This window comes from Camelus bactrianus, chromosome 17, assembly GCF_048773025.1.
Source record: "Camelus bactrianus isolate YW-2024 breed Bactrian camel chromosome 17, ASM4877302v1, whole genome shotgun sequence".
Classification (NCBI taxonomy): Eukaryota; Metazoa; Chordata; class Mammalia; order Artiodactyla; family Camelidae; genus Camelus; species Camelus bactrianus.
In genome coordinates this window covers 15,492,433-15,515,164 of record NC_133555.1, presented here as the reverse complement: position 1 = coordinate 15,515,164, position 22,732 = coordinate 15,492,433, and the positions used below count along the sequence as shown (strand labels likewise).

Genomic DNA, 22,732 nt, shown 5'->3' with positions numbered 1-22,732 from the left:
AAATATTAGATGGAAAAAATTAAAATGCATTGAAGGCTGATACTACAGAGTGTGATCCCTTTTATGCCTTAGAAATTCCCAGAAGAATGCCTAAGAGCCTGGTAACTAATAGTGGATACATCTAGGGAAGGTAGAAATAGGAACTGAGGGAGGCCGGAGGAAAAATACTTTTACATTTTTTTTTCCCACATCTTTGTATGCTGTTTGACTATTTAGTCTGAATATGTTGCTTTTATCTTAAATAATTACTGTAAGATAAGGAAAGGGTATTTTTCCTTAAGATACCTTAATTCTGCTGTCTGTATTTTGTTCCTTCACTTCCAAGGTAAGAGTTAAGCATACCAAAGGGAAGTTCAAACTGAGGCATGTTTTTCAGGGTAGAAACCACAGACCCAACCAGTTCCTGGTCCATTGTATCCATGTGTACATCTGTCATCTATAGCCCTAGTTTTGCTTTGTCCTATGCCTTGAGGCTAGCAGGACTCTCCTCTTATTTATTTCATTTTCATTCTGGGGTCAGGGGTGCAGGGGAGAACCAGTCCATCTACACTGATTCTCAGTGGACAGGATGTGTTTTCTGTGCCTCAGCTGCTCTCATGTTTTTTCTCTTTTCCAGAACAGCATGATTCCAACAGGCTTGGCTTGGGAGGACATGCTGTACCCTCTGTACCAGAAGTACAAGAATGCCATCACGTGGGGAGACCAGGACTTATTAAATATTATTTTTTATTTCAACCCAGGTAGGTTCTCTTTCGAAAATGCCATTTGTGTAGGAATCCACCCACATCGCCCAACAGAGCACATTCCAGCCTGGTTGGCCACTGATGAAGCTTGAATTGTGCCTGTGTCCCCTGCAAAGTGTGCCCTTTCATCCACCCCCAGTGTTTCACGGAGGCGGTCCTCGTGCTGCTGACACAAAAGGCCAAATGTTGAAACCTCCAACACTGGACTCCATTTTTCAAGAATATCTTTGAGATTTTGTCACACCATTCTTCTAAGAAGTACTGGCAGAATCAATGGGTGGCACAGAACTAAAGGAAAACATTATAATCTAGGCACGAGGCCCTGCATAGCCTGAACAATTGCTAGACTGAAGGGAATTGGTTCTTGGGATCCTTATAGTTAAGTGAGTTGTTGGGGGTTAAAAGGGTATAGAATAAGGATTCTGATTCCACATTCCTCTTTCTTTTCATCCAAGGCAAAAGTCTTCTTATGTTGTTAAGTCAGTGATATGATAGAGTTGGGGGAGGAAGGGAGGTGGAAATTTCTGGTCTGTTTTTATATTGACACCTAAAGCTAAACATTTTCCTTCTTTTCTTTCATCCTTGCTAAAACCTTGTTTAATGTTGTTAAAATCAAAACCATGTTTTCTCTTTAAGAAAGATCTTTGGACAAAAAAAAAAAGCACTCCTCACTCCAACTACTCAGGCCTCTCCTTTGTCTTTAAATATCCTGAAATAGACTCCTGTTTATAAAGACTTCTGCCTGTGGAATCCTGTCACCCTAGAAGCACCTACTATATACCTTTATTTGCTTGTTAACAAAATTCTGAAATGAAACTTAATCCCATATGCCTTTGGATTAAAAAGGAGCAATCCTGGGGAGAAAAAAAAAAAGCAGGTTGAGATGGAGTTTGTTGCTGGGAAAGATTCCCCAATACTCACTCATTAGATGAAGAGGATGCCTTGGCTGTTTGCTCGTGGCATGTTTTAATCCATTTCAGTCTGATCGCAACAGGGATTTTAAAGTCTGCCCCTCCTGCTTTTTCTTCTTAATCACACTGCATCTTTTTTTCTAGGTGTAGTTGTTATTCATTAGGACTCTTGGTTGCAAATAAAAGATCCCTGGAGTTGGCCTAAGCACAAAGGATACTTTTTTGGTAATCAAACAGGTGTCACATAGAAACCGAGGGCAGGAAGGCCAGCAGGCCAGGACCCGAAGCAGGAAAGGGAAAAGGATGAGGACCCCAGGTTGGACTTCCCTTTTCCCACTGAGGCTGTTTGTTCCTCTCTCAGAAGATTCTCATTCTCTGCTCAAAGCAAAGTACCAAGGTTTCATCCTCCAGGTCCAGCCACACAGAAGGAGAAGGCAGATGTTGAGAGCATGGGTCTGCTAGGCCAGGAGTGTGGAGCTAGGGAGTAGTGCCTGACGTTGATTATTTACTAAGGGCCAAATGCTGTTCTGAGTGTTCTCTTGTTTAATCCTCACAACAACCCTAAGAATAAAGTCCCCATTTTATAGACAGAGGTACTAAGGGAAAGAGAGTTAAACAATTTGCGGCAGAGCTAATAAGTGCCAGAGCAGGGATCCAAGTCCAGGCCACGCCCACTCCAGCCTGCACATTTTGGGGAAAGAGGAAATTTCAGAGGGAGAATCCTCGAGAGCTGGGCAGGTGTCCCAGAATGTGTCTCTCTCTCCTGCATTATTTCTGACCTTTAAATATTACATTTTTTCTCTCTGTTGTGTGGCTCAAACTATCTTCCATCAGTCTATTGTCCATATTCCCAGACTGAGGAATTCAAAAGGTTCGCCCAGTTGCCTCCCCAGAAATCCTCTCAGCCTGTTGCAGATTGTCTGAGGACGTGATCAGTGAGTAAATAACACTCAAAGGCAGTCACAAGCAGCTCTGCAATTAGGCGCTAGCCCCTGGTCTCTAATTAGGGCTGAAAACCACCTGAGTTCGGTGGCTTCCCACTGCCCCTCTCAGATCCCTTGAGCACAAGGATATTAGAAAATAATGATGAAGTTGTTCTGACTGCTGAATCTGAGCAGCAGCGAGTAAATACCCTAGTTTCCTAACTTGAGGTCAGTATTAGGTAACTCCTCGGTTGTTCTTTGTATGCCCTTCCTTTGATCTTGCATACTTCATCCAGGTACTTTATCAAACATGAGAGCTTTGATCTGCAATCCAGTGATAATCATTGCATTGAAAGGTTTTCTTTGTTTATATTGATTGTGAGCACTTTCTATACACCAGAACAAACTATATTTGAAAAAAAAAGTTGTCACCTTTATCCTTGGAAAGGAGAGAAGGAGAGATTGGCCCCAGCCCAGGAGGTAAACATGCTTATTTGTTATGATTCTGTGTGTTGCCATGGGTGAAGCAGTGCACACAAACCTGGGCACATACCTACGTTGTTTTCATTTTTATAGCCTCCCCTAGCCAATAACAGGGCTTTTAAAATGTGTTTAAAAGTCATTAGCTAAAAAATGTTGTAGAACTCTTGCTATAATTAGATCGTAAATGCTTGCAGGTATGTAATTGCTGTGCTGGGTAATAGACTGACTCAGGAAAAGGCAGCTGAGGCCCAGGGTGGCCCTGCAGGTAGCTCATCCCATGGGACATTTCCTTGCAGGTGAGCCAAGGTAGCTTCTTCAAGAGATGGAAGACTGAACTCATCTTTACAGGTGAATCTGAGTCAAGAACAGAGTGCTGTAGAAAGGGTAAATTTGGCAAGGGTGAAAAGAGAACCCTAGGCAGAAAAATGTGCTTGGATGAACGCACTTAGGTTGCAGGGAGTAAAACTCCACTCACACCAGTTACATCAGGGGCCAGGTACCAGTTGCATGAACACGTGGATCAGATCATGCCAGTCCTCATGAGAAGTAGCTCTGAGCAGCTGCTAAGGGCCAAAGCTGAACTTTTTCATCCCTCAGAGGCCTCGTGGTGTCTGTCGCATTTTTTCTCTCCACGCCCATTCGATTCCATACCATCTCTTAGATGGTATTCTCTACTAGCACGTGGCCCAGCCTCGAGTCAACACAACCTCACAAGCCCGTACCAATAATGATGGGTTTTCTGTATTTCCTAATTCAAATTCTTGAAGGGAAAAAGAGACAGAGAGAGATTGGCCTGGCCTGGCCTGGCCTGTGAACGTATTCCCAGCCCTGCTGTGTAGCGGTTCTCTTTGCATAGGGAGAGGAGCAAGATCAAGTGGCATTTTCCTCTCTCAAACATGGCCACCTAAGTCTGTCCCTTGTTCTGAAGCAATTTCTAGAAAAGTAGGCTGCGGGCAGGGAAGGAAATGAAACCTGCCAAGTACAGATGACAGGGCAGGGCGTCCAGCCGGAGTGGAAGCAGTGGAGTCCTGTCCCCGAAGAGGAAGAAGTGCTGAAACGCCCATGAAATGTCTGTAGATTGTCCGTGAGTTGAATGTGTTACTAGGAAGTCAGGAGAGTCTGCTGGGGCCACATCATCACATGGAACAAGCCTCTGCAGTGGCCCTGTCAGGCTGTGTTCCTGAGTGTGCAACCACGCTGTGTACTCACCCCACCAAAAGCACCCAGAAACTGGCAGTTATGAGTGTGTTTTGGAGTGGACAGGCCCAGTTATTTAGCTTTATGACTGTCCTGGAAAACTGGTAACAAGTCATTGTTTGAGGAGGCTGGGAAGCTCACGAGCTCTGATACTAAGCCCAGAAATGAAGATCATGGGGTCTTTGTGAGAAGGAGTTGTGTCTACCTTTTGTCTTTCATTAAGTGCTTCCCATGTGCAGCTTAGTTAAGCTTTAACTGGAGTTGGTCTTCAGGTATGTTGGCTGGTTGGATGGATGGGATTCAGAGAGTGGAGGGAAAGAGGGAAAGAGATAAAAGAGAAAGATCCTAGCAAGGAAAGTGAGAGGAAAGGAGGGTGGGGAGAAGGGAGAGGGAGAAAGCAGGAGAAAGATGCAGATGGTAGAGGAAGGTGCACGCTTTTGTCCTCTTGTTCATTCTGCAGATGTCTTTTGAGCACCTGCTAGGTGCCAGCTGCAGGGCTAGGCATTGGGGATATGGCAGCAGACAGGGGACAGAGTTCCTACTTTCATGAAACCCCCCTTTTATTGGAAGAGGTAAACTTCCAAAGAATAGCAACTAGTCGTTCAAAATCACAAATTGTGGAAAAGTGCTGTGAAAGAAACAAATGAGGGGTTAGAGAGAGTCTGTCAAAACTAAGGAGAGAATCGCTTCTTTAGATTGTGTGATCAGAGACGTTTTCTTGAGGAATGAGTTGCCCTTTCCTGGAACAAGATACATTCTGGAAGAAGGAAGAAGAGGAGGCGGGGAAAGCTGAGTTCCAGAATGAGACATGAAAAAAAGCAAAAGGGAACAAACAAAACGCTATGAATAGGGCAAACAGCCTCCATTCTGTTGATACAGTATAGTAAGTAGCAAATCTATTTTACCTTGAAGTTAAAATGATCAGGCATAAGCTAGTCCATAATCTTAAAGTCCCCAAGAATATGAAGTGATCAGAAATGGAAGCAGCAATCAGTTCACACAGTACTTTGCAAGTAGTTAGGAGGCTCTGGAAATAAATGTAGACTCCTGAAGGGATCACTAAGGGATTTCAGTCTCATAAATAATCAGTTAATGAGCTTCTTTTTGTATGCAGAATGAAGAGAAAAATTGGAAAGACCCAGGGTTGGAAGAGAGGTTGGCTTGGAAAAAAAAAATTTTTTTTTAAATAAATTGCAGCGGTTTGAGGCTTTGGAGATTTGGAATTTAAAAACCATTCACTGTATTATTTCTTCAGCAGTGGAAAAAAATAACTGGCACATTTCACCATGCTGTCATTTTTAAACATTACATTTTGACGGCCGTCATCATCTTCCTTAAACTAGATCCATTTCGGAATAATTATTGATCATGTACCACATAAACACCATTAACCCCCTCTACGTGTCCATCAGCTGATCTACAGAGGTTTTCCATCCTCAGCCCACTCCAGGATGCTGGTGTAGCCCCTCTCCTCCTCCTTCCCCTGTTAACCACATGGAGATTTCAAAATGTAACCCAGGCAAGGTGTATCTGTGCAGAAAAAGGCACCTCTGTTATTTTGACCTGTGCACTCTTGATTTCCCTTCCTTTTAGTAACAGCACCCAGGTTTCTCAGGGGAATTGCTCTTGCCCCATTTCATGCAATCTCAGAGTCCCGCCCACCCCTGACTCGCACTGAACCAGTCAGACTATCTCCTGGGAACCTGTGTCTGGGAGTCCAAGAGCAGGAAGTAGCCACAGCTGGTTCGTCCTGGCGGCAGTGCCGGGAAGCTGACATGAATTCATCCCCATACGCAGCTCCCAGGCGCTGCCCTTGTTCCGCCCACCAATTCAGCTTTCCCTCTGATTTTATGAACTACCTCCTCTCTTTCCAAAGGAAAAAAAAAATTTTTTTTCTCACTAGCTAGAATCACAGTTAGTTACTTGCAACCTAATATATATTCAGATTTCTTGAATATTTTAGGTCAAAGCAGTCTTTTTATGTGACAGCTTTCCTACCATTATCTTACCCTTTGAAGAAATCGAGTTTGCCCCAGAAAAATTAAATAACTGATCTTTTCTAAAACACACTCTAATTTCCAAACTCCTCACCTTGATCAGACCATTTTCTCCTCCTCAAATGCTCGTCCAGGCTTCTATTTCTAACTGTCAATCAAATCCTATCCTCACTATGTAAGTCTAAGTTTAAATAAAGCTTAACTGAAATGCCGTCCTTTCTGTGAACTCTGACGAAACATGTTCATTTTGATGACGCTAGACTATCTCCCTTACGAGAGTATAAATTTCCTGAGGGAAAAGCAGTGCCTTATCACTCAGTGGCACCAGTGCCTGGCACTGTGATGAACAAATATTTACTTCAACTATATTCTCAATGTAGTTTGTGTTTCTTCCTCTGGAAAATTCTGCAGGGAAGGTTAGCATGTGAACTGAATTCTGTCCGGAACCCAGTTTCACATGTGACATTTAATAGCTGGGGTTCTTAGCAGGTTTTGAGGAGATCTACAAACCCCTAAACTTGTAAGCAAATATTCTTTCTTCATACATTTTTCCAAAGACAGAATCTAAAGCTTTCATTAGATTCCCAGAGAGATCTGTGACTCATAAAAAGTTAAGAATGACTGGCCACCTGTATGTCTAGTGGCAATTTGGAGTAAAACATTTACCACCGAAGTACTATGTGTCAGAAACTATGCTAGGCTCGTTCAATTTAAGTTATCTTGTTTCACCCTTCTAGCAGCCTAATGCAACAGTTCTCGTTGTAGCAATAACAATGATAAGAGTAATCATGACGGCTTAGATTTACTGTGTGCCTTCTATGTGCCAAGCACTGTTCCAAGTTCTTATACATGTATATGAACTCAGTTAATACTTCCCACAATCCTGCTGGACAAGTGATATTTACAATTCTTCCCCCTTTTACAGATGATGAAACTGAGGCCCAGAAAACAATTGTGTCATTTGCTTGCGTTCCTGCAGCTAGTGGCAGAGTTGTGTATTCAGACACAACAGGTTGACTCCTCGCCAGGTGTGCAGAGGAGAGCTGGCACTGACTGTGCACACATGTCTTTATCTTGTCACCACCAGAGTGTCTCTACGTGTTCCCCTGCCAGTGGAACTACCGTCCTGATCACTGCATGTACGGAAGCAACTGCAAAGAGGCAGAGCGGGAAGGTGTGTCTGTCCTGCACGGGAACCGTGGCGTCTACCATGACGAGAAGCAGCCGACGTTCAAAGCTCTCTATGAAGCCATCCGGGATGTAAGTGTGTGCTCGCCACCATTCAGCCAGCGAAAGGCAGTGCCGGTGATTTGGTCACGGGTCCTTTTCAAGGTCAAATAATCCCCCAGAAGCACTGAGTTACACCACTTCTCCCCAGCCTCAGTCACTCTCAGTCACTCCATCCACTTGCCACCTGATACTCTACTCTCTCCACTCTTTACTTCATAGTTCCAAGTAAGTCACTCATTTTTTCCCCCTTAAATAAATTCACAGAGGGAGGCAATTTCCTGTCAGAGAGAGAAACCCTGTGCCATTTGCCATAGCAAAGGGTCGTGGATTAAGGTATAGATAGTACAATGAAAATAAAATTGTATTATTCAGCACGAACTAGGTGTGTTGCCTCGTTGACAGCTCCACCCTGTTAAACAAGCAGGTGTCAAGGTGGTCAGTTAGGACAGGGGCCAAACCAAAATAGCAATCATGTCTTTGTTTTATGGATATATAGTTGATTTTTAATATTTTGTTAGTTTTAAGTATACAGCAAAGTGATTCAGTTAGGTATAGGTATAGATGTTCTTTTTCAGATTCTTTTTCATTATAGGTTATTATAAGATATTGAGATATTGAATGTAGTTCCCTGTGCTATACAGTAGGTCCCTGTTTATCTTATTTTATGTATAATAGTATATTTATATCTGTTAATCCCAAACTCCTAATTTATCCCTCTCCCCTCCTTTTCCTCTTTGGTAATCATAGTTTGTTTTCTATGTCGATCAAGTCTTTATTTATATACTGTGACAGTGCAAGCAAGAGGCAAAAAGAGGCCCCAGCTCCCAGTGGTCTATTGTTTGTGCACCAAAGTGTGCTGGGCGAGGGTCAGGTCCATACAGCACAGAGGCAGGAATATCTCCTGAACAAGAGGCTCCTGCATCTTTATGGACCCATGAACCGTGGGAAGAGAGAGGGGAGGAGAGGAAAGGCACACCCCCCCACCCTACCCCCAGTACCTCGAAAAGGAGTCCTGTGAATGGAGGTGCCTGGGGCAGGGATGCAGATGTGCATATGAGCCAGGCTGGCCTGGGACGGGGGCCTGAGTCCTTGACTGCAGCTGTCGGGAAAACTAAGCTCACTGCCCGTGCACCAAGTCCAAGGTTTGGGAAGGGCAGTTTCCATGAGATCTGCCAGGCAGCCTTTTAATTGCCTCTAGTTGAGTGTGAAGATGACACTAGGATTTTGTCCTGGAGCTGAGGCTCCCTCTTACTACCCTGTAGAAATTGAGTTGCAATGTTAAGGAGGAGTTGAAGACGAAAGTGAACTGTCCTCTTGCAGTAAATGGGAAGGTCGAAAGGACCTTGCTTTGCAGTTCACCACCTAAAATCCTGTCCAGGACTGCCTGCTCTTGCTTCCGTCCCACACTTCAGGAAATGCTGCTTTCCACATTGCCTTTTACCTTGACATTGCTGAGGGGAAGCCAGCAACAGCTGCTTTCAGAGATTTCCTTTTTGAAATGATATTTCCAAAACAGCAGAGGTCAGCCAACTTAAGCCAAGTCTGGGTTGCTGCCTGTTTTTGTAAGATGTGTGGGGTAAGGATGGTTTCTTAAATAGTTGGGGGGAAAAAATGAAAAGAAGAGTATTCTATGACATGAGGAAATTTTATGAAATTCAGATCTCACCATTCATAAACACAGTCTTATCAGGACCTGAGGACAGCCTTTCATGTATGTACTGTCTGTGGCCACTTTTATGCTACAGCAGCAGAGATGTGGCTGTGACAGACTGTATATATGGCCCACAAAATCTAGAATATTCACTATCTAGCCCTTTACAGAAAAAGTTTGCCTAACCCTGGCATAGAGCATGTAAATGTTATTAGAGAGTTTTTTCTTGAGGATCTGGGAACTTTCATGATTCATGAATGAGTTTTGACAGGAGTGAGGTGGGGGTGAATCCTGCAATATAGTAATACATTCTTGCACATATGAAAATATGCATTTTGCTAAGGAGAATCCCAGAGAATTCCAATTCTGGAATTCCCAGAATTGTCTCCTGTGTAGGGAAAGAGATTTGCAAGCTTTTAAACTAACATCTCTTTCTTCCCCTGCGTTTCCCTGCTGCTGGTTCTCAAAGGCCAAGTGATTTAATTACAAAGAAAACCTGTTCTGTACTTAGCGATATCATCACATTTAGATATTCCAACACCGACTCTAGGGGTAAACCCACTCAGGAGTACAAATGGAAGTTCAGTAAGATTGCAGCAGACTGTGTACATCAGAGCCACGCTTGGATTCTTCTGTGATCTGCCCCCCTGTTCTGGGATTGAGCAACTGCAGTTCTTGAGTCACAGTTCATCCTGTTTGCTTTCTGGGTAGATCAGAAAGAAGGCCGAATAACTGTTTCATAAATGATCCTGCCCAATACACTCAATGATTTTCCCCAGTTGGGCCTAAAAAGACCATTTTTAATTTTCATTCAGGCACTTCTATCAGGACTATCACTAACCCCACCCTGAAACGTGAGTAAATACAGTCAGACTCCATCATCAGAGGTGCATTTCCCACTCTCCACTGTGCACCCTAGCGTAGCAGGGTCAAGGCTTGGCTTTGGGCATCGACTGACCTGGGTTCGAGTCCCAATTTTGTCACTTTCTGGCAATTAGTCATTAACTCTGTGTTCTTGCCTTACTGGGCCTCAGTTTCCTCACCTGTGAAATGGTCATAATATTATCTACCACATAGAAAGTATTGTGAGAATTCAGCAAAATGATGGGTTTTGAACTTGTAGTTCAGCACCTGACATAGAGTTGTGCTCAGTAATTAGTAGAAGTTGTTGTGATGATAACAGTGTCACACTTACCTCTTTCCCTACCTTGTGCACATTTTCTCTCCTGCTCTCTCTCTTCCTCTCTGTAAATAGTTTCTCTGTCTCACTGCATTTCTCTTTGTCCCTGTGTGTCTCTCTGAAAGTGTCTTCCCTCTCTCTCCCTCTTCCTTTTTCCCTCCCCTTCTCCATCTCTTCCCTCTCCTCCCCTCCTGTCTTCTCTCTCTCTCATGTGCTCGCACACTTCAGCCCTGTGTGTAGTTTGTGTGAAGGGGAAGTGTGATCCCCCTCGTCCTGACCCAAGGCAAATCACCTCCCAGGCAGACATTCTTTCTATCATTCTTTCAGCAATCATCTATGAAGAGCCTATTTTATGCAGGAACAATTCGAGGTTCTGGGAACTCAGAAGTCAACAAAGCTGAAGCCCAGCCCTCGTGAAGTGTATATTCTGGGTGAAGGCAGCCTGACAGTACTCACAGAATCCGAGGGATGATCCAAGTCCTATTAGACAGTGAAAGGTTAGAGGGGAAACAGAGCAGGGTGATGGGGCTAGAGTCCTGGGTGGAGAGGAGTGTTCCCGAGCTCAGGTCCTCAGGGAGGCCTCTGTGAGCCTGAGCCTTGATCCACTGAGGCAGCCCTGGGAAATCTGAGGGGGAGCAGGGGGATCCTGCTACGCAGAAGACAGAACCCAGGAAAGGTCCCTGAGGCAGGAATAAGTTTGTGTGCCCGCAGGACAGAGAAGAGACCACGGTGACCAGAATGACCAGAGAAAGGGAGAGAGGAGGAGATGAGGTGGAGAGTTCAAGGTCACATGAGCTTTTGGGGTGAGAGAGGCTTGCAATCTTATTCTGATTGCAGTGGGAAGCCCCTGCAGGGAAATGATGTGCTCTGATTTATCCTTTAAAAAGATCACCTCGGTAACTCAGGGAAAGGAGTGCAAGAGTGAAAACCCGAAGGCTGTTTATGAGACTTACTGCAGCCATCCAGGTGAGAGATGGGATGGGCATGCGCTCGTGTGGTATCAGGAGGATGCGAGGAAGTAGCTGTGTTGCGGATACGTCGTAGAGATGGAGTCTACAGCACTTGCTGATGGACTGGGTGAAGAATGTGGGGGAAACAGGATTCCAGGATGGCTCCAATGTTTTCACCTGCTCTGCTCCTGTCACTGAGGATACAGTGGTGAAAAGGATTTTGTCAATGGTCTAAACTGTGCTATGAAAGGAAAAATGTCCCCAACGTGGTCTCGGACAGAACCTTTTTACATTACCTAGCATATAATCTCCTTCTGGGAAGAAATTCACATTTCTGGTAAACATGCTTAAGCAATATTTCTGGTGAACTTTAAAGGGGTTAGGACTTGTAGGAAAATAAGCACACACCCACTCCGCTGTCAGGCAATAGTACACTGACTTTTCATCATTCTTATTTTCCTTTTTTTTCCCTCTAGTCTTTGTTTGAAATGTCCTTGCCAACAATGAATCCTTGATTTGAACCTACTGGAGGCCTTTCCCTTTCGACAAAATTGTGATAAAACTTTGACTCGTGCTCATAACTAGGTGGTCTGAAAGACGTATTTTGGAAAATACAGACACATCCCATAGGAAAACAATATATTTTTTTAAGCCCAATATTAAGTGGGAAAAAAACAGCAACCAATATTCGGTACCTGAATTATTAAAATAAAGTTCACTGATGATACATTTTACTGGTAGTTGTTAAACTCTGGGCTTCATGGGATTACCATAGTTGCTTCGTTAAGACTGCTACAAAGGCAAAAAATAAGAATTCAGTGTTTCATTCTGTTAGATTTCAAGTGTCTGCTCAGCAAGATCATACTATATGTAGAATATCCTATCCTGGGAGATATACCTCACTCTTAGATTTTAGGAGCTTTTAACCCAAATAAAAAAAAATTTTTTTAAGAAGGGAAGAAACTGGGGCCAAGAGAGGGTAAGTGATTGCCTGGAATTGCACAGAATGGAATCAGGATTTGAACCTGGGTCCTCGGAAGTCATTTCCATATATCTAGGAATGTACCAATCTGCCTGTGGGCTTCCAGTCATTGCCTGTGTCATTTCTCAGTAAAAGTGATTTGCATTTTAAATGGCCTTTCAGTAACTAAAGTAAACTTTTTCTTTCTTTCTTTCTTTTTTTAATCATCTTTCAGTTTCCCTTTGAAGACAATCTCTTTCAATCCATGTATTACCCTCTTCAGCTGAAGTTTTTAGAAACTGTGCACACTCTATGTGGACGAATCCCACAAGTTTTTCTGAAGCAAATTGAGAAAACAATGAAAAGGGCTTATGAGAAACATGTCATCATCCGTGTCGGCCCCAACCAGATGCACTGAGGGTTTCACATTGTTGCCAATCAATTAGGCTTCTCATGAACGAGGAGACATCCGTCTGCAAGCCGCCTGGGTCTCTTTTATGTGAATATTTAGTGGTGCTCTAAGACAATTGAGTTTAAAAAGCCTTGTTAAATGTTGCTAAATTAATTGCCCCTCAAAGGAAATATGCTTTAATTTTTCCTAAAATGCTATTTGTCTCTCTGTTGTTGCTTTTTTTTTTTTTTTTAAGTGGTGTTATTGCTCATTGAACATTGTTGCAGCAGTGAGCTGGCTGTGGAAAGTTCTGTGAGCCTTCCAATTCCTAAGTGTCTGAGACAATGTCAGTGGCATCCAAAGTGACAGCTTTTATCCACTTTTTCTGAGACTCTTTCAATGCAGTTGTTTCCCCCATCCCTTGTTATCAAAGTAATACGTGCTTCTGGTAAATCAAACAAATTTTTAAAATGTATAGAGAATATATAGGCAAGTGGACCAAAGTCAGAATGAGACTAGCCATAATCCTATCAACCAGGGGAAAAGATTTTGATTTTAGAGTAGTCCTAAGTCTTTTTCCCTACTTCTGTATTTATTTGCTGGTTGTCTTTTCCATCGTAACACATATCTAAAACCGGTAGTCTAAATAAAAGTTGGCCCTTATGCTGAGATTTTTATGTAGGAGACTAAAAATTTAGGCAAAATGATTATGTTTATGGTGCTCTGCTTAAAAATCCACCTGGGAGAAGCATTCAGATTTTAGCTAATTGGGCAGGTGGTAAAGGATGAAGCGTAACTGGGGTTTTTTTTAAGAAAAATTATTTAGATTTTCCAAATCATAAGAAATGTCTATGCAGCCACAGCTTCCGAAAGGAAATTCAGTAATTGAGTTAAACCTAAGAGGTTTACTTAGCAAAGAGATGTGATTTTGTGTTTACCCACAGACAAAAGCAGTTTATCTCTTACGTTAGTAGATGTGGCCTTCTCTCTTTAAACTTGTGGGCAGTAGGTGGAAATTAAAGGCCAACTTGGAAGATAATGGGTACAAATAAATAGTTCAGCTGATTCCATTGGCAAAAAAATGCAACTTCCTACCAGCCTTAGAAAGTTCTCGCAAACGTTCATTTTTCTTTTCTAGGGTTATCCAACTATTAGCCAAGGAACCGGGCAGGTCTTCTCACCTGGCTACAGTAGAGGAAGTTCTATATTCTTTCCCCAAAGGGATCTAACTTAATCCCTAGTTACTCAAGTAGCTGGTATTAGCATGAGGGAGTTTTGCATGATGCTTTATTTATCTCAAAATAACTTGTGCATAAATGATCTCTTTGATGTCTGCAACAGCCTAATGAACTTAGTGGGAGCCTGTGTCATCTCCACTGGGCAAATCACGCAATTGTAACACAAAGAAACAAACACGTTCAATGTAATTCCTGTTCTCTGAGACATACAGATGTGTATAAAATGCAACGTATTTTACAGAGAAATTTTTGGAAACAAATATATTAAATACTTTTCAACATATATAGACAGCGATCTGAAAATATAAAATGAAAGTTTTTTATTTTGGTAATGCAAACGTAGTATCCTACATACCGGAATCCAGTAGGATATTAGAGGTTCAGAAGAAAGTCTTACCCTGAAAAAAAAATACATGAAAATGTCAGCATTACCAAAAAATATATGTATGTCAATCAATCTTAGTGTGCAGCATCTTTATGGCAGTAACAAATTTAAATCTAAAATGGTTGAGTAATAACCCATACTTTTCCTTTGATAAGTCAAGTGGCCTGTGGTTTGTTATTTTTGTTTTAAGGGAAATTACCATGATGATGTGAAACTCTTATCTTTGCTGGTATAGTTTATGTTTCCTCATTTTGCCACCCAAGGTGACATTGTCTGATATTTTATATCTGAATATAAAGTGAGGACATTTCTAGACTGTCTCTTGTATGGGGAAGATGTGCCCTGTATACCCACAAATGGGGTTTTGGTGAAGGAGCCAAGCTGTGAAGACGACTCCCTGACTTCCATTCCAGTTTTCTTTCTGCTTGTTCAGCACAGTCAATAAACGCCACAAACGTCACTCAGGTTTGTTAGTGGCTCACAGATCTAAAGAAGTTCCTTTCATCCTTTGACAAGTCCCACCAAAAAAAAAAAAAAAAAAAAAAAAATCTGCTTGTGAAGACTTGGACTACAGCAGTGTCTTTTCTTTTGTGACAGCCAGGTTTACCCACAACCCTCAATTATTGGTTCCAGGCTGAATGTGCAAAAGAGGATTTCCATTAACGGTTAATGACAAAACTCTAGAACATTCTAGAACGATGCATTATAAGATTGTGAAAACTTAGAATTTGGTGCGATCTTCTGCCTTGGAGTTCCTCTGCTGTATCTTGAAGTGTTAGTTTGGTGGAAAATTCAGAACAAAATTGATCTTCCAGTTCCCACTGCCTGAAAGTGCTAATTATTTTCTATGGTTAGGCTGTTACCATGAGGCAGTATTTTCTCTGCTTTTGATAATTTCCAGAAAACTATTACATTAGCGCCTTTGAAATATGATAACCACATATTGTAATTCAGTGGACTCCTAAAACATTGCGGTGTGTGGTCTGAAGTTTGCCAAAGGTTATGTTGCCCCATACGGCACGTTGAATTTGTATGGGACAAGCGTGAGACTGGGTCGCTTCTGTCTTCCTGTCTGGTCCTGTCCTCTCCCTTTTCCTTTAAACTTCTGTTTAATGCATGGCTATGGAGTTCCATTGCAGAATGAAAGAACACTTTCTAAGAGCAAAATGTGATCATGTTTTTGTGTATGTGGATATTGAGACTTCCAATGGCAGGGGCAGTCACTAGGTATGCTGCCCATGTTTTTCTTGCTGTTTTTTTTCCCCCAATATAAATCTCCAAAATTGTGACCTACATTGGAAATTTCAGTCTTTGAAAATTTTAACTGGCTAGAAACTCTGTTTAAGTTTTCCTTCCACTTCCAAAATAACTATTTATTTGAAACGTCTTTTACATACTCAGTGCTTCCATTGCAAATTGTTGTGACTTTTACTGAATTTATTATTGAAACAATATTTATACGGATTCGTAGAGGTTTGTATTTATTTCATTGCAATTACGGTGTTTATAAAACGAGCAAACCATATAAAACCTTTTTCACAGTCACAAAATAGTGATCCAGTAATGGAATAATCACTTCAACCCACCCTGAAGACAGCACAACATTCATACAAATTTAGGGTTGTATATAAATATTGCCTGGTACTTACACAGAAAAAAATTGCCTAAGTTGGATAAGTCAAAATGAGCATGATTTCACGACTGAATTCAGAAATATGTTGTGTTCAGAAGTATGTTAATGCCACATGAGTACAGATCATTATATTCTCATTTATTAGTATGGTAAGCAAGCTTTCTTATGTTTTTCTGTTTCTCTCCTACTTCTTCATCTTCCTTTTGTTCATTTTTGCCTTTCCCTTCCCGTCTTTGATGTTAGCTTCTGAGTAGTAACAAGAGGCTTGGCGTTAGTGACAGAGCCATGGCACTTGGGTTCCCTGTGCAGGCAGAACTAAGTTCTAATCCTTAGATCAAATCTTTATGATGAGAATTTTCCAAAAGTTAAAAAAAAATTCACACAGTACTTGTATACACACACACGCACGGGCGCACACCTTTTAAACAAAGACCCAGCGTTTCTTGTGCTCTGTGAATTGAAAAATCGTAGATAGTGACACCTTAGGTGAAATCACTTCACAGTTGCAGTGCTAGTCTTTAAAGCTGATGAGATTTCTCTGGCAAACAGAGATTTTCACAGGTCGAAACTGGAAATACTCTCTTGAGTCTTCAAGATGAAGCACTTGTGTTTGTATCACCATATGCATGACCTTGTAAGAATCAGGTGCAATTTCTGCTTCATTGGTTTTACATGTTTGTGTTGTCACTAAAAAGTGTCCCCATTGTTGATAGCTCCCAAGGAGAACCTGAGTGCATTTTTTTTATGTTGGAAAACTAATTTTTTAGTGATTTTTTTTCTTTGGGATGAAATGAGCATAAGAAGGAACTCTCCAAAGAAAAGGAATTATTATAGCAAATTAAAAAGAACATAAGTATTATGACTTAACTACTATATTGTCTTTTTAAATGCCATTTCCTGTTTTACTTTTTTTTAATTAAAAGCCTTTTTACAAAGTTCTGTCTTTTGGTGTTATTTTGGAAGTGTGTTTCTTTTGTTTTATAAGATTTCAAGGTTAAGATTTTATCATCTTAAATAGTAATATTTAGGTCATTCCAACTATTAAAGAAATGCTTGGTTTAACGAGTAGCTTAGCCTATTTTTAAAAATCATTAAAAATCTTTGTTTATAAAAATACCACACTATAAATTATGTTATTTGGTCTTAAAGATGTTTGGTGTTTGAGATGCAAAGAAGAAAATTTAGAAAATGTGAAATTAGTTCTTGTGTTCCTACATTTTATTTAGCATAACTAAACCTGACTTGTTAGCTAGTAACATGTCAAAAATAGCATACCAAGAGTTTTGAGTTGATATAAAGTTGATTTGAGTTTTGAGTTGATTTTCCTCCAATCCCTAAGACTCTTTTTAAAGCCAGCACAAGGTATTCAGTTCATCTACGGAGTTCTGTCTTTATGTTTTAAAACATTTTAAAATGCTAAGGTATTTGTGTATGGTTTTCTGGAATAACTGGGAACCCACATCAAATGATTATGTGAAATATAAGATTCAGGTACTATTTAAACAGCATTGCGTTTAAGTCCTAGTCCTGCCGGTTTCTGACTGTGTGTGACCCAGACAAGCTTTTTGATAGTCTTCACGCTTCAGACTTTTCACTGACTAGAACAGGGCCAACGATTCCTCACAGACTCTTGTGAGGAATAAAGACAAAACCATGAAATTTCAAAGTTCTTAGAATTCCTTGTTTGTGACCCCCTTACCTCCGCTAATAAATAAATGGCTAATGGCTTTTTTTTTTTTTTTTTTGCTAATGGTTTTTTAAAGCGTTATCAGATTGAAAAAGTGGTATTTTATTTATTACTCTGCCATTGTGTCAGATGTTTACTTACCAGAGGGTCACATGCTAAAGTCTGCCTTCTTTGTTTTTTTAGAGGGACAAAGGTGGAAGTTTGAGAGTCTCTCGTTTCAGTTTTACCATTCTGAAAGCAATCCTGTTTCTGTCTGGTTCCTATATGTCCTTTAGGTCTTCTGTTGCTCAGAAGTAGCCCTCCTGTCCTTCATCATGATCTCATAACGTTCCCCTTCCTTCTCCTCCTTCATTGTCCCATAAGTCAGTAAATGTCACCAACATCCTACCCCTGTCTTACCCTAGAAGCCTGGTCATTACTGGTCTCCTCCCCCTCTCTGTTTTCACATCCTCTTCATCGCTAAATCATTACATCCCCACTGAGACACCCCACTCCTGGTACCAGTTTCTCTAAATCTTTTCAACTGCAAGTGACAGCACAAACAACTCAAACTCATATGGAAAACAGAGAGTATTGCTTTTCCCTCCAGAATGTTCACTGAGTCAACTTCCTCTGTTTATCTTCACTGTTGTCTCCACTCCACCCATTACTCTCTGGGTTCCTGTCCTGTCCTGCCTGGATTGTTCTAATGTCTTTCTAATTTCTCTGCACTCAGTGCCCCCAGACCATAACCCACCCTCACGCTGTACAAAGCTCCTCAGTGTTTCCTCTTTGCTCCTGGAATAGCATCCAAGCTCCTTTCCAAAGTTCTCAGAAGGTGCCTGTGTGATCTACCCCCTACCTAGCTCTCTGGCTTCTTTTGAGTTCTTCCTCCCTCGCTAATGTCGCTTATGCTGGCTTGTTTTCTGTTCCTTTAAGAAGCCAGGCTTTTTCTCATCCAGGGGCTTTGCACATGCTTGGAATCATCTACCCTACAAATTCACCTGGCAAATTCTCCTACCTTTCAGGTATCGATTCAATTCAGGTATCGATTCAAGTATCATTTCCTTGTGGAAGCCTCTTTGGATCCCCCACGCAAAAGCAGTTCTCTCTCTTACATTCCCTCACGTAATCCTACACTTCTTCTTTGCAGTATGTGTTGTAACAGCAACAATACTTATTTGGGTAAAACTGTTGGTTTTTTGACTGCCTTCCCACTTAGATACAAAGTTCTTCGAGGGTTTAGTCCTTGCTCATCTCGCTCCGTGCTCTCTGTGCACCTCACTCAATGATTAATATATTTCTGCTGCTCAAAAAATATCTGCTGAGAGTAAATGAATTGATTCTGCTGCACCATGAATTGGGTCCAGTTCCTATCAGTGAAGCTTTGTAACACACTTTTGAGTAATGTTTTCAAAAACTACTTCTGCAAATAAATGTTCAGAGTGCTGGGTTGTAATAACTTATTCTCTAACGTCTCATTCACTGAAAGTATATTGATCTATTGAATTTCTTGGAGATTTATTTACTTGTCCATAAAATGACTTGGTTGGGTCAGATGATGTTTAAGTTCTTTTCTACTTGGATGCTCTGTGTTTCCATAACCTCTTTTTAATGTCTCTGTTGTGGGATATTGGTGGGATTTTGGCTGCCTGGAAATAACCCCAATCTTGATACCAATTTCTGTATTAGTTGAAACTCTTTCGATTGCAAGTGACAAGAAACACAACTCAAACTAATACAGGGGGAGAGAGGGAGAGAGAATGTATTGGCTCATGTAAATGAAAAATCTAGAAATAGCTCTGGACTCAAAGGCTTAAACAGTGCCAAGGGAAATGTGTCAATCTAACAATGCTTTTTTTTAATTAATGTTTTATTGAAAACCACACATCCTTCTAGGATTCCAGCCATAGAATTTTCATGTCATTTCAATGGAATCATTCCATCTTTGGAAAAAATACATTGTCTTTGTGTCCAGCTGAAAAATGGTACTGTCAGCTTGGGTCAAAACATCAAGAAAATTGTTCTTTTGGTGTGTATTTTAAAGTAACTATAATATATCTTCTCCCCTCATTGAGAACTACCATTAATGAAATAAAGCCTTCTACCAGGAATGATTCACAATCTAATAAGAATGGATGGTTTGGGGTGTTTTTTGGCAGGGAGGGAGCGGGTATGATGCATTCTCACAAACTGTTGGACAAGAGGAATTTATCACCATTCCTCCACTCCAGTGTCCCAATAGACTTGTGCAGGTGATAAGCAAAATCATGAGTGTAAATGTATCTTCTTAGGCTATGACTATAAAGAGACCCCTGGGAATGCCTGTGCCTGTCACTTTACTGAGCATTTAGGTCTTATCAAAATAATAGCACTTCCTTTTTTACGATTGCTACTTTGGGTCTAGTGACAGAGTGAGTCTAAATATCATACTAGGAAATTGAGTTCTCTTACATCTAAATTATTGATATTAGAAATGATGGCAAGCACACAGAGTTGAAGGCAAAATGAAAGGGCTGATACCAGCTTTGGTATATTAAATGTTTAGAACTTGATAGTTATTTCTAATGGTTCCCCTGATTGTCTGCTACTATTCACATTTGCATGGTGGTTTAGGAGAAAGCTGACATAAAATTAAGAGGTCCTGTTCAAATGAGAGTAAGGTGGATAAGGTCAAGAACTGATTAAGAAAATAACTGGTGTATTACATGTTGAGATTTAAGCTTCTTAAGGTTACCATCTATTTAGATGCCACGGTATCTGGCATGCAAAGGATGACCATCAGAGCATGCCCTGCCTTATTTCTTTAACACACATTATTTCCACAAATGCCAGCTCAAAATCTATTTTCCAGCCCCTGTATCTCTGTCTGAAGAGTCTTTTTCCACTGCTGCCTGCTCTGCTTGCCTATGGGCAGGCTGGAGTGTTGGAAAATTAAAATGTCTGGGAGTAGCCCTCAATCACTGACTGACAAATATTGGTGGGTAAATACCCCAGCTCCCTCTCCTCTCAACTCTTTGTTGTCTATTCTAGAATTCCATCCCAGGATTCTACCATGGGAGCAGACTCAAACTGCCCACACTAGTAAATTCCTTGATATTATGTTCTTTATTGGCTTCCTTCCTTCTCTATCTCACTTATGCACCCTTCTACCAGCATTTCCTTGGATTTGGGCCCCAAATAAACCACTTGTACTCAAATCTATGTTTCATCATCTGCAACTGATAATTTTCTGACATCAGTAAAAAAACTGAATTTAAATAATACTTAATGGTTTTAGTTATTATGAGAATTCTTCCTCCTCCTCTCCTTCTCCTCTTCTTTTCCTTCTCCTCTTCCTCCTCCCCCCTCCTCCCCCTCCTCTCCTTCCTCTCCTTCTCCTCCTTCTTCTCCTTCTCCTCCTTCTTCTCTTTCTCCTTCTTTTTCTTCTTCTTTTCCTTCTCCTCCGTCTCCTCTTTCTTTTCCATCTTCATTTCCTTTTTGGAAAATTTGACTTAACTCCCAGCAAAAAATATTTGGAAATTTGCATTCTCATACATCCTCCTATTTACACTTCTCCCATCACTAGATTTTTATTAACTATTATTATCTGATGTATTCAAAGTTTATAACATTTACACTCCAGTCTGTAGCATGGCTACTATTTTAATTCTATTATGAATGACACCATAGTTGAGTGATCTAGTTTTTAGATCTCCAAAGATCCCCAAAAGCTCTTATCCTTTATTTTCCTTTTTAAGGTATGCCTTTTAAATGCATTTTATTTTAGACCAGGATTTTTTTTTTGTTTTTGCATTTATGACTTGTGTTTAACTTGTCACTAATATTGTTATACAACTTTGTTAAGGTATAATTGAAAATACCATAAACTAATCACTTTTAAATTTTCAATTTATTTTTATGGAAGTATAGTTGGTTTAAAATGTATTAATTTCTGATGTACAACATAGTGATTCATTTATACGTATATATATTCCTTTTTTTATTAGTAGACTTTATTTTTTTAGAGCAATTTCAGGTTCATAGCAGAATTGAGCAGAAATACAGAAATAAACTACTCATATTTAAAAGTACAATTTGATTGGTTGCAACTTATGTATGCTCCCTTGAAACTATTTCCACAATCACCGTAACAAATATTTCCACCACCCGTAATAGTCTCTTCATGCCCCTTTCAATCCATCCCTTCTCTTACCCCTGTCCCCAGTTAACCATTAATCCACTTCCTTTTACTATGCATGAGTTTTACTACACATGAGCACATTCTAGGATTTATATAAATGGAATCATACATTATGTACTCTATTTTACTTGGCTGTATCACTCAGCATAATTGAGATTCATCCAGATTGTTGCATGTATCAATAATTCATTCTTTCTTATTGTTGAGTAATATTTCCTTCTTTGGATTAACCTTAGCTGGTTTATTCATCTTCCTGTTGATGGATTTGCTTGTCTCCAGTTTTTGGCCATTAAAAATAAAGCTATTATGGACGTTCATGAACACATCTTGGACATATTTTTCCATTTCTTTGGGTAAGATCTAGGACTGGAATGACTGGGCTCTATGGTAAATGTATGTTTAACTTTTCAAGAAATTGCTAAACTGTTTTCCTAGTTGGTTGTACCACTTACATTCCCACTAGCAGTTCATGTTGCTCTATATCCTTGCCAAGATTATACGAACAGTCTTTTTAGTTTTAGCCAATCTAGCGAGTATGAAATGGTATCTCATTGTGGTTTTCAGCTGCCTTTTCCTAGTGACTAATGATGTTGAACATCCTCTCATTTGCTCATTTGACATTCATATGTTTTCACTGGTGAAATATCTATTCAGACCTTTTGCCCATTTTATTAAAAATTGGATTGTTCATAGCTTATTCTTAAATTTTAGGAGTCATTACATATTCTGGATATAAATCCTTTGATGTACATGTTGCTAATATTTTTCATTAGTCTGCCTCTTGCCTTCTCTTTTTCTCAATTTGTCTTTCCAAGATCAAAAGATTTTATGATGGTAAGGTTCAATTTCTCAACTTTTTGGGGGTTTGTTTTATGCTTTGTGTTTTAAGAAATGATTGGCTGTCTCAAGTTGCAAAGATTTTTTTCCAGAAATTTTATAGTTTTAGGTTTTATACTGTTATAGACTGAATATTTGTGTCCCACCAGAATTCATATGTTGAAATCCTAAAC

General features: G+C 40.4%; 1 protein-coding gene across 1 annotated transcript in view; it reads left to right on the top strand.

Moving 5' to 3' along the window:
- Nucleotides 1-16,812, top strand: part of GXYLT2 (glucoside xylosyltransferase 2) — a 72,149-nt gene extending 55,337 nt beyond the window's left edge. The window contains exons 5-7 of the mRNA XM_074344460.1: nt 617-740; nt 7,342-7,514; nt 12,462-16,812. Coding sequence (XP_074200561.1) covers nt 617-740; nt 7,342-7,514; nt 12,462-12,644 — 480 coding nt within the window. The 3' untranslated portion in view covers nt 12,645-16,812. The remainder of the gene's footprint in view (nt 1-616; nt 741-7,341; nt 7,515-12,461) is intronic.
- The last annotated feature ends 5,920 nt before the right edge of the window (nt 16,813-22,732 follow it).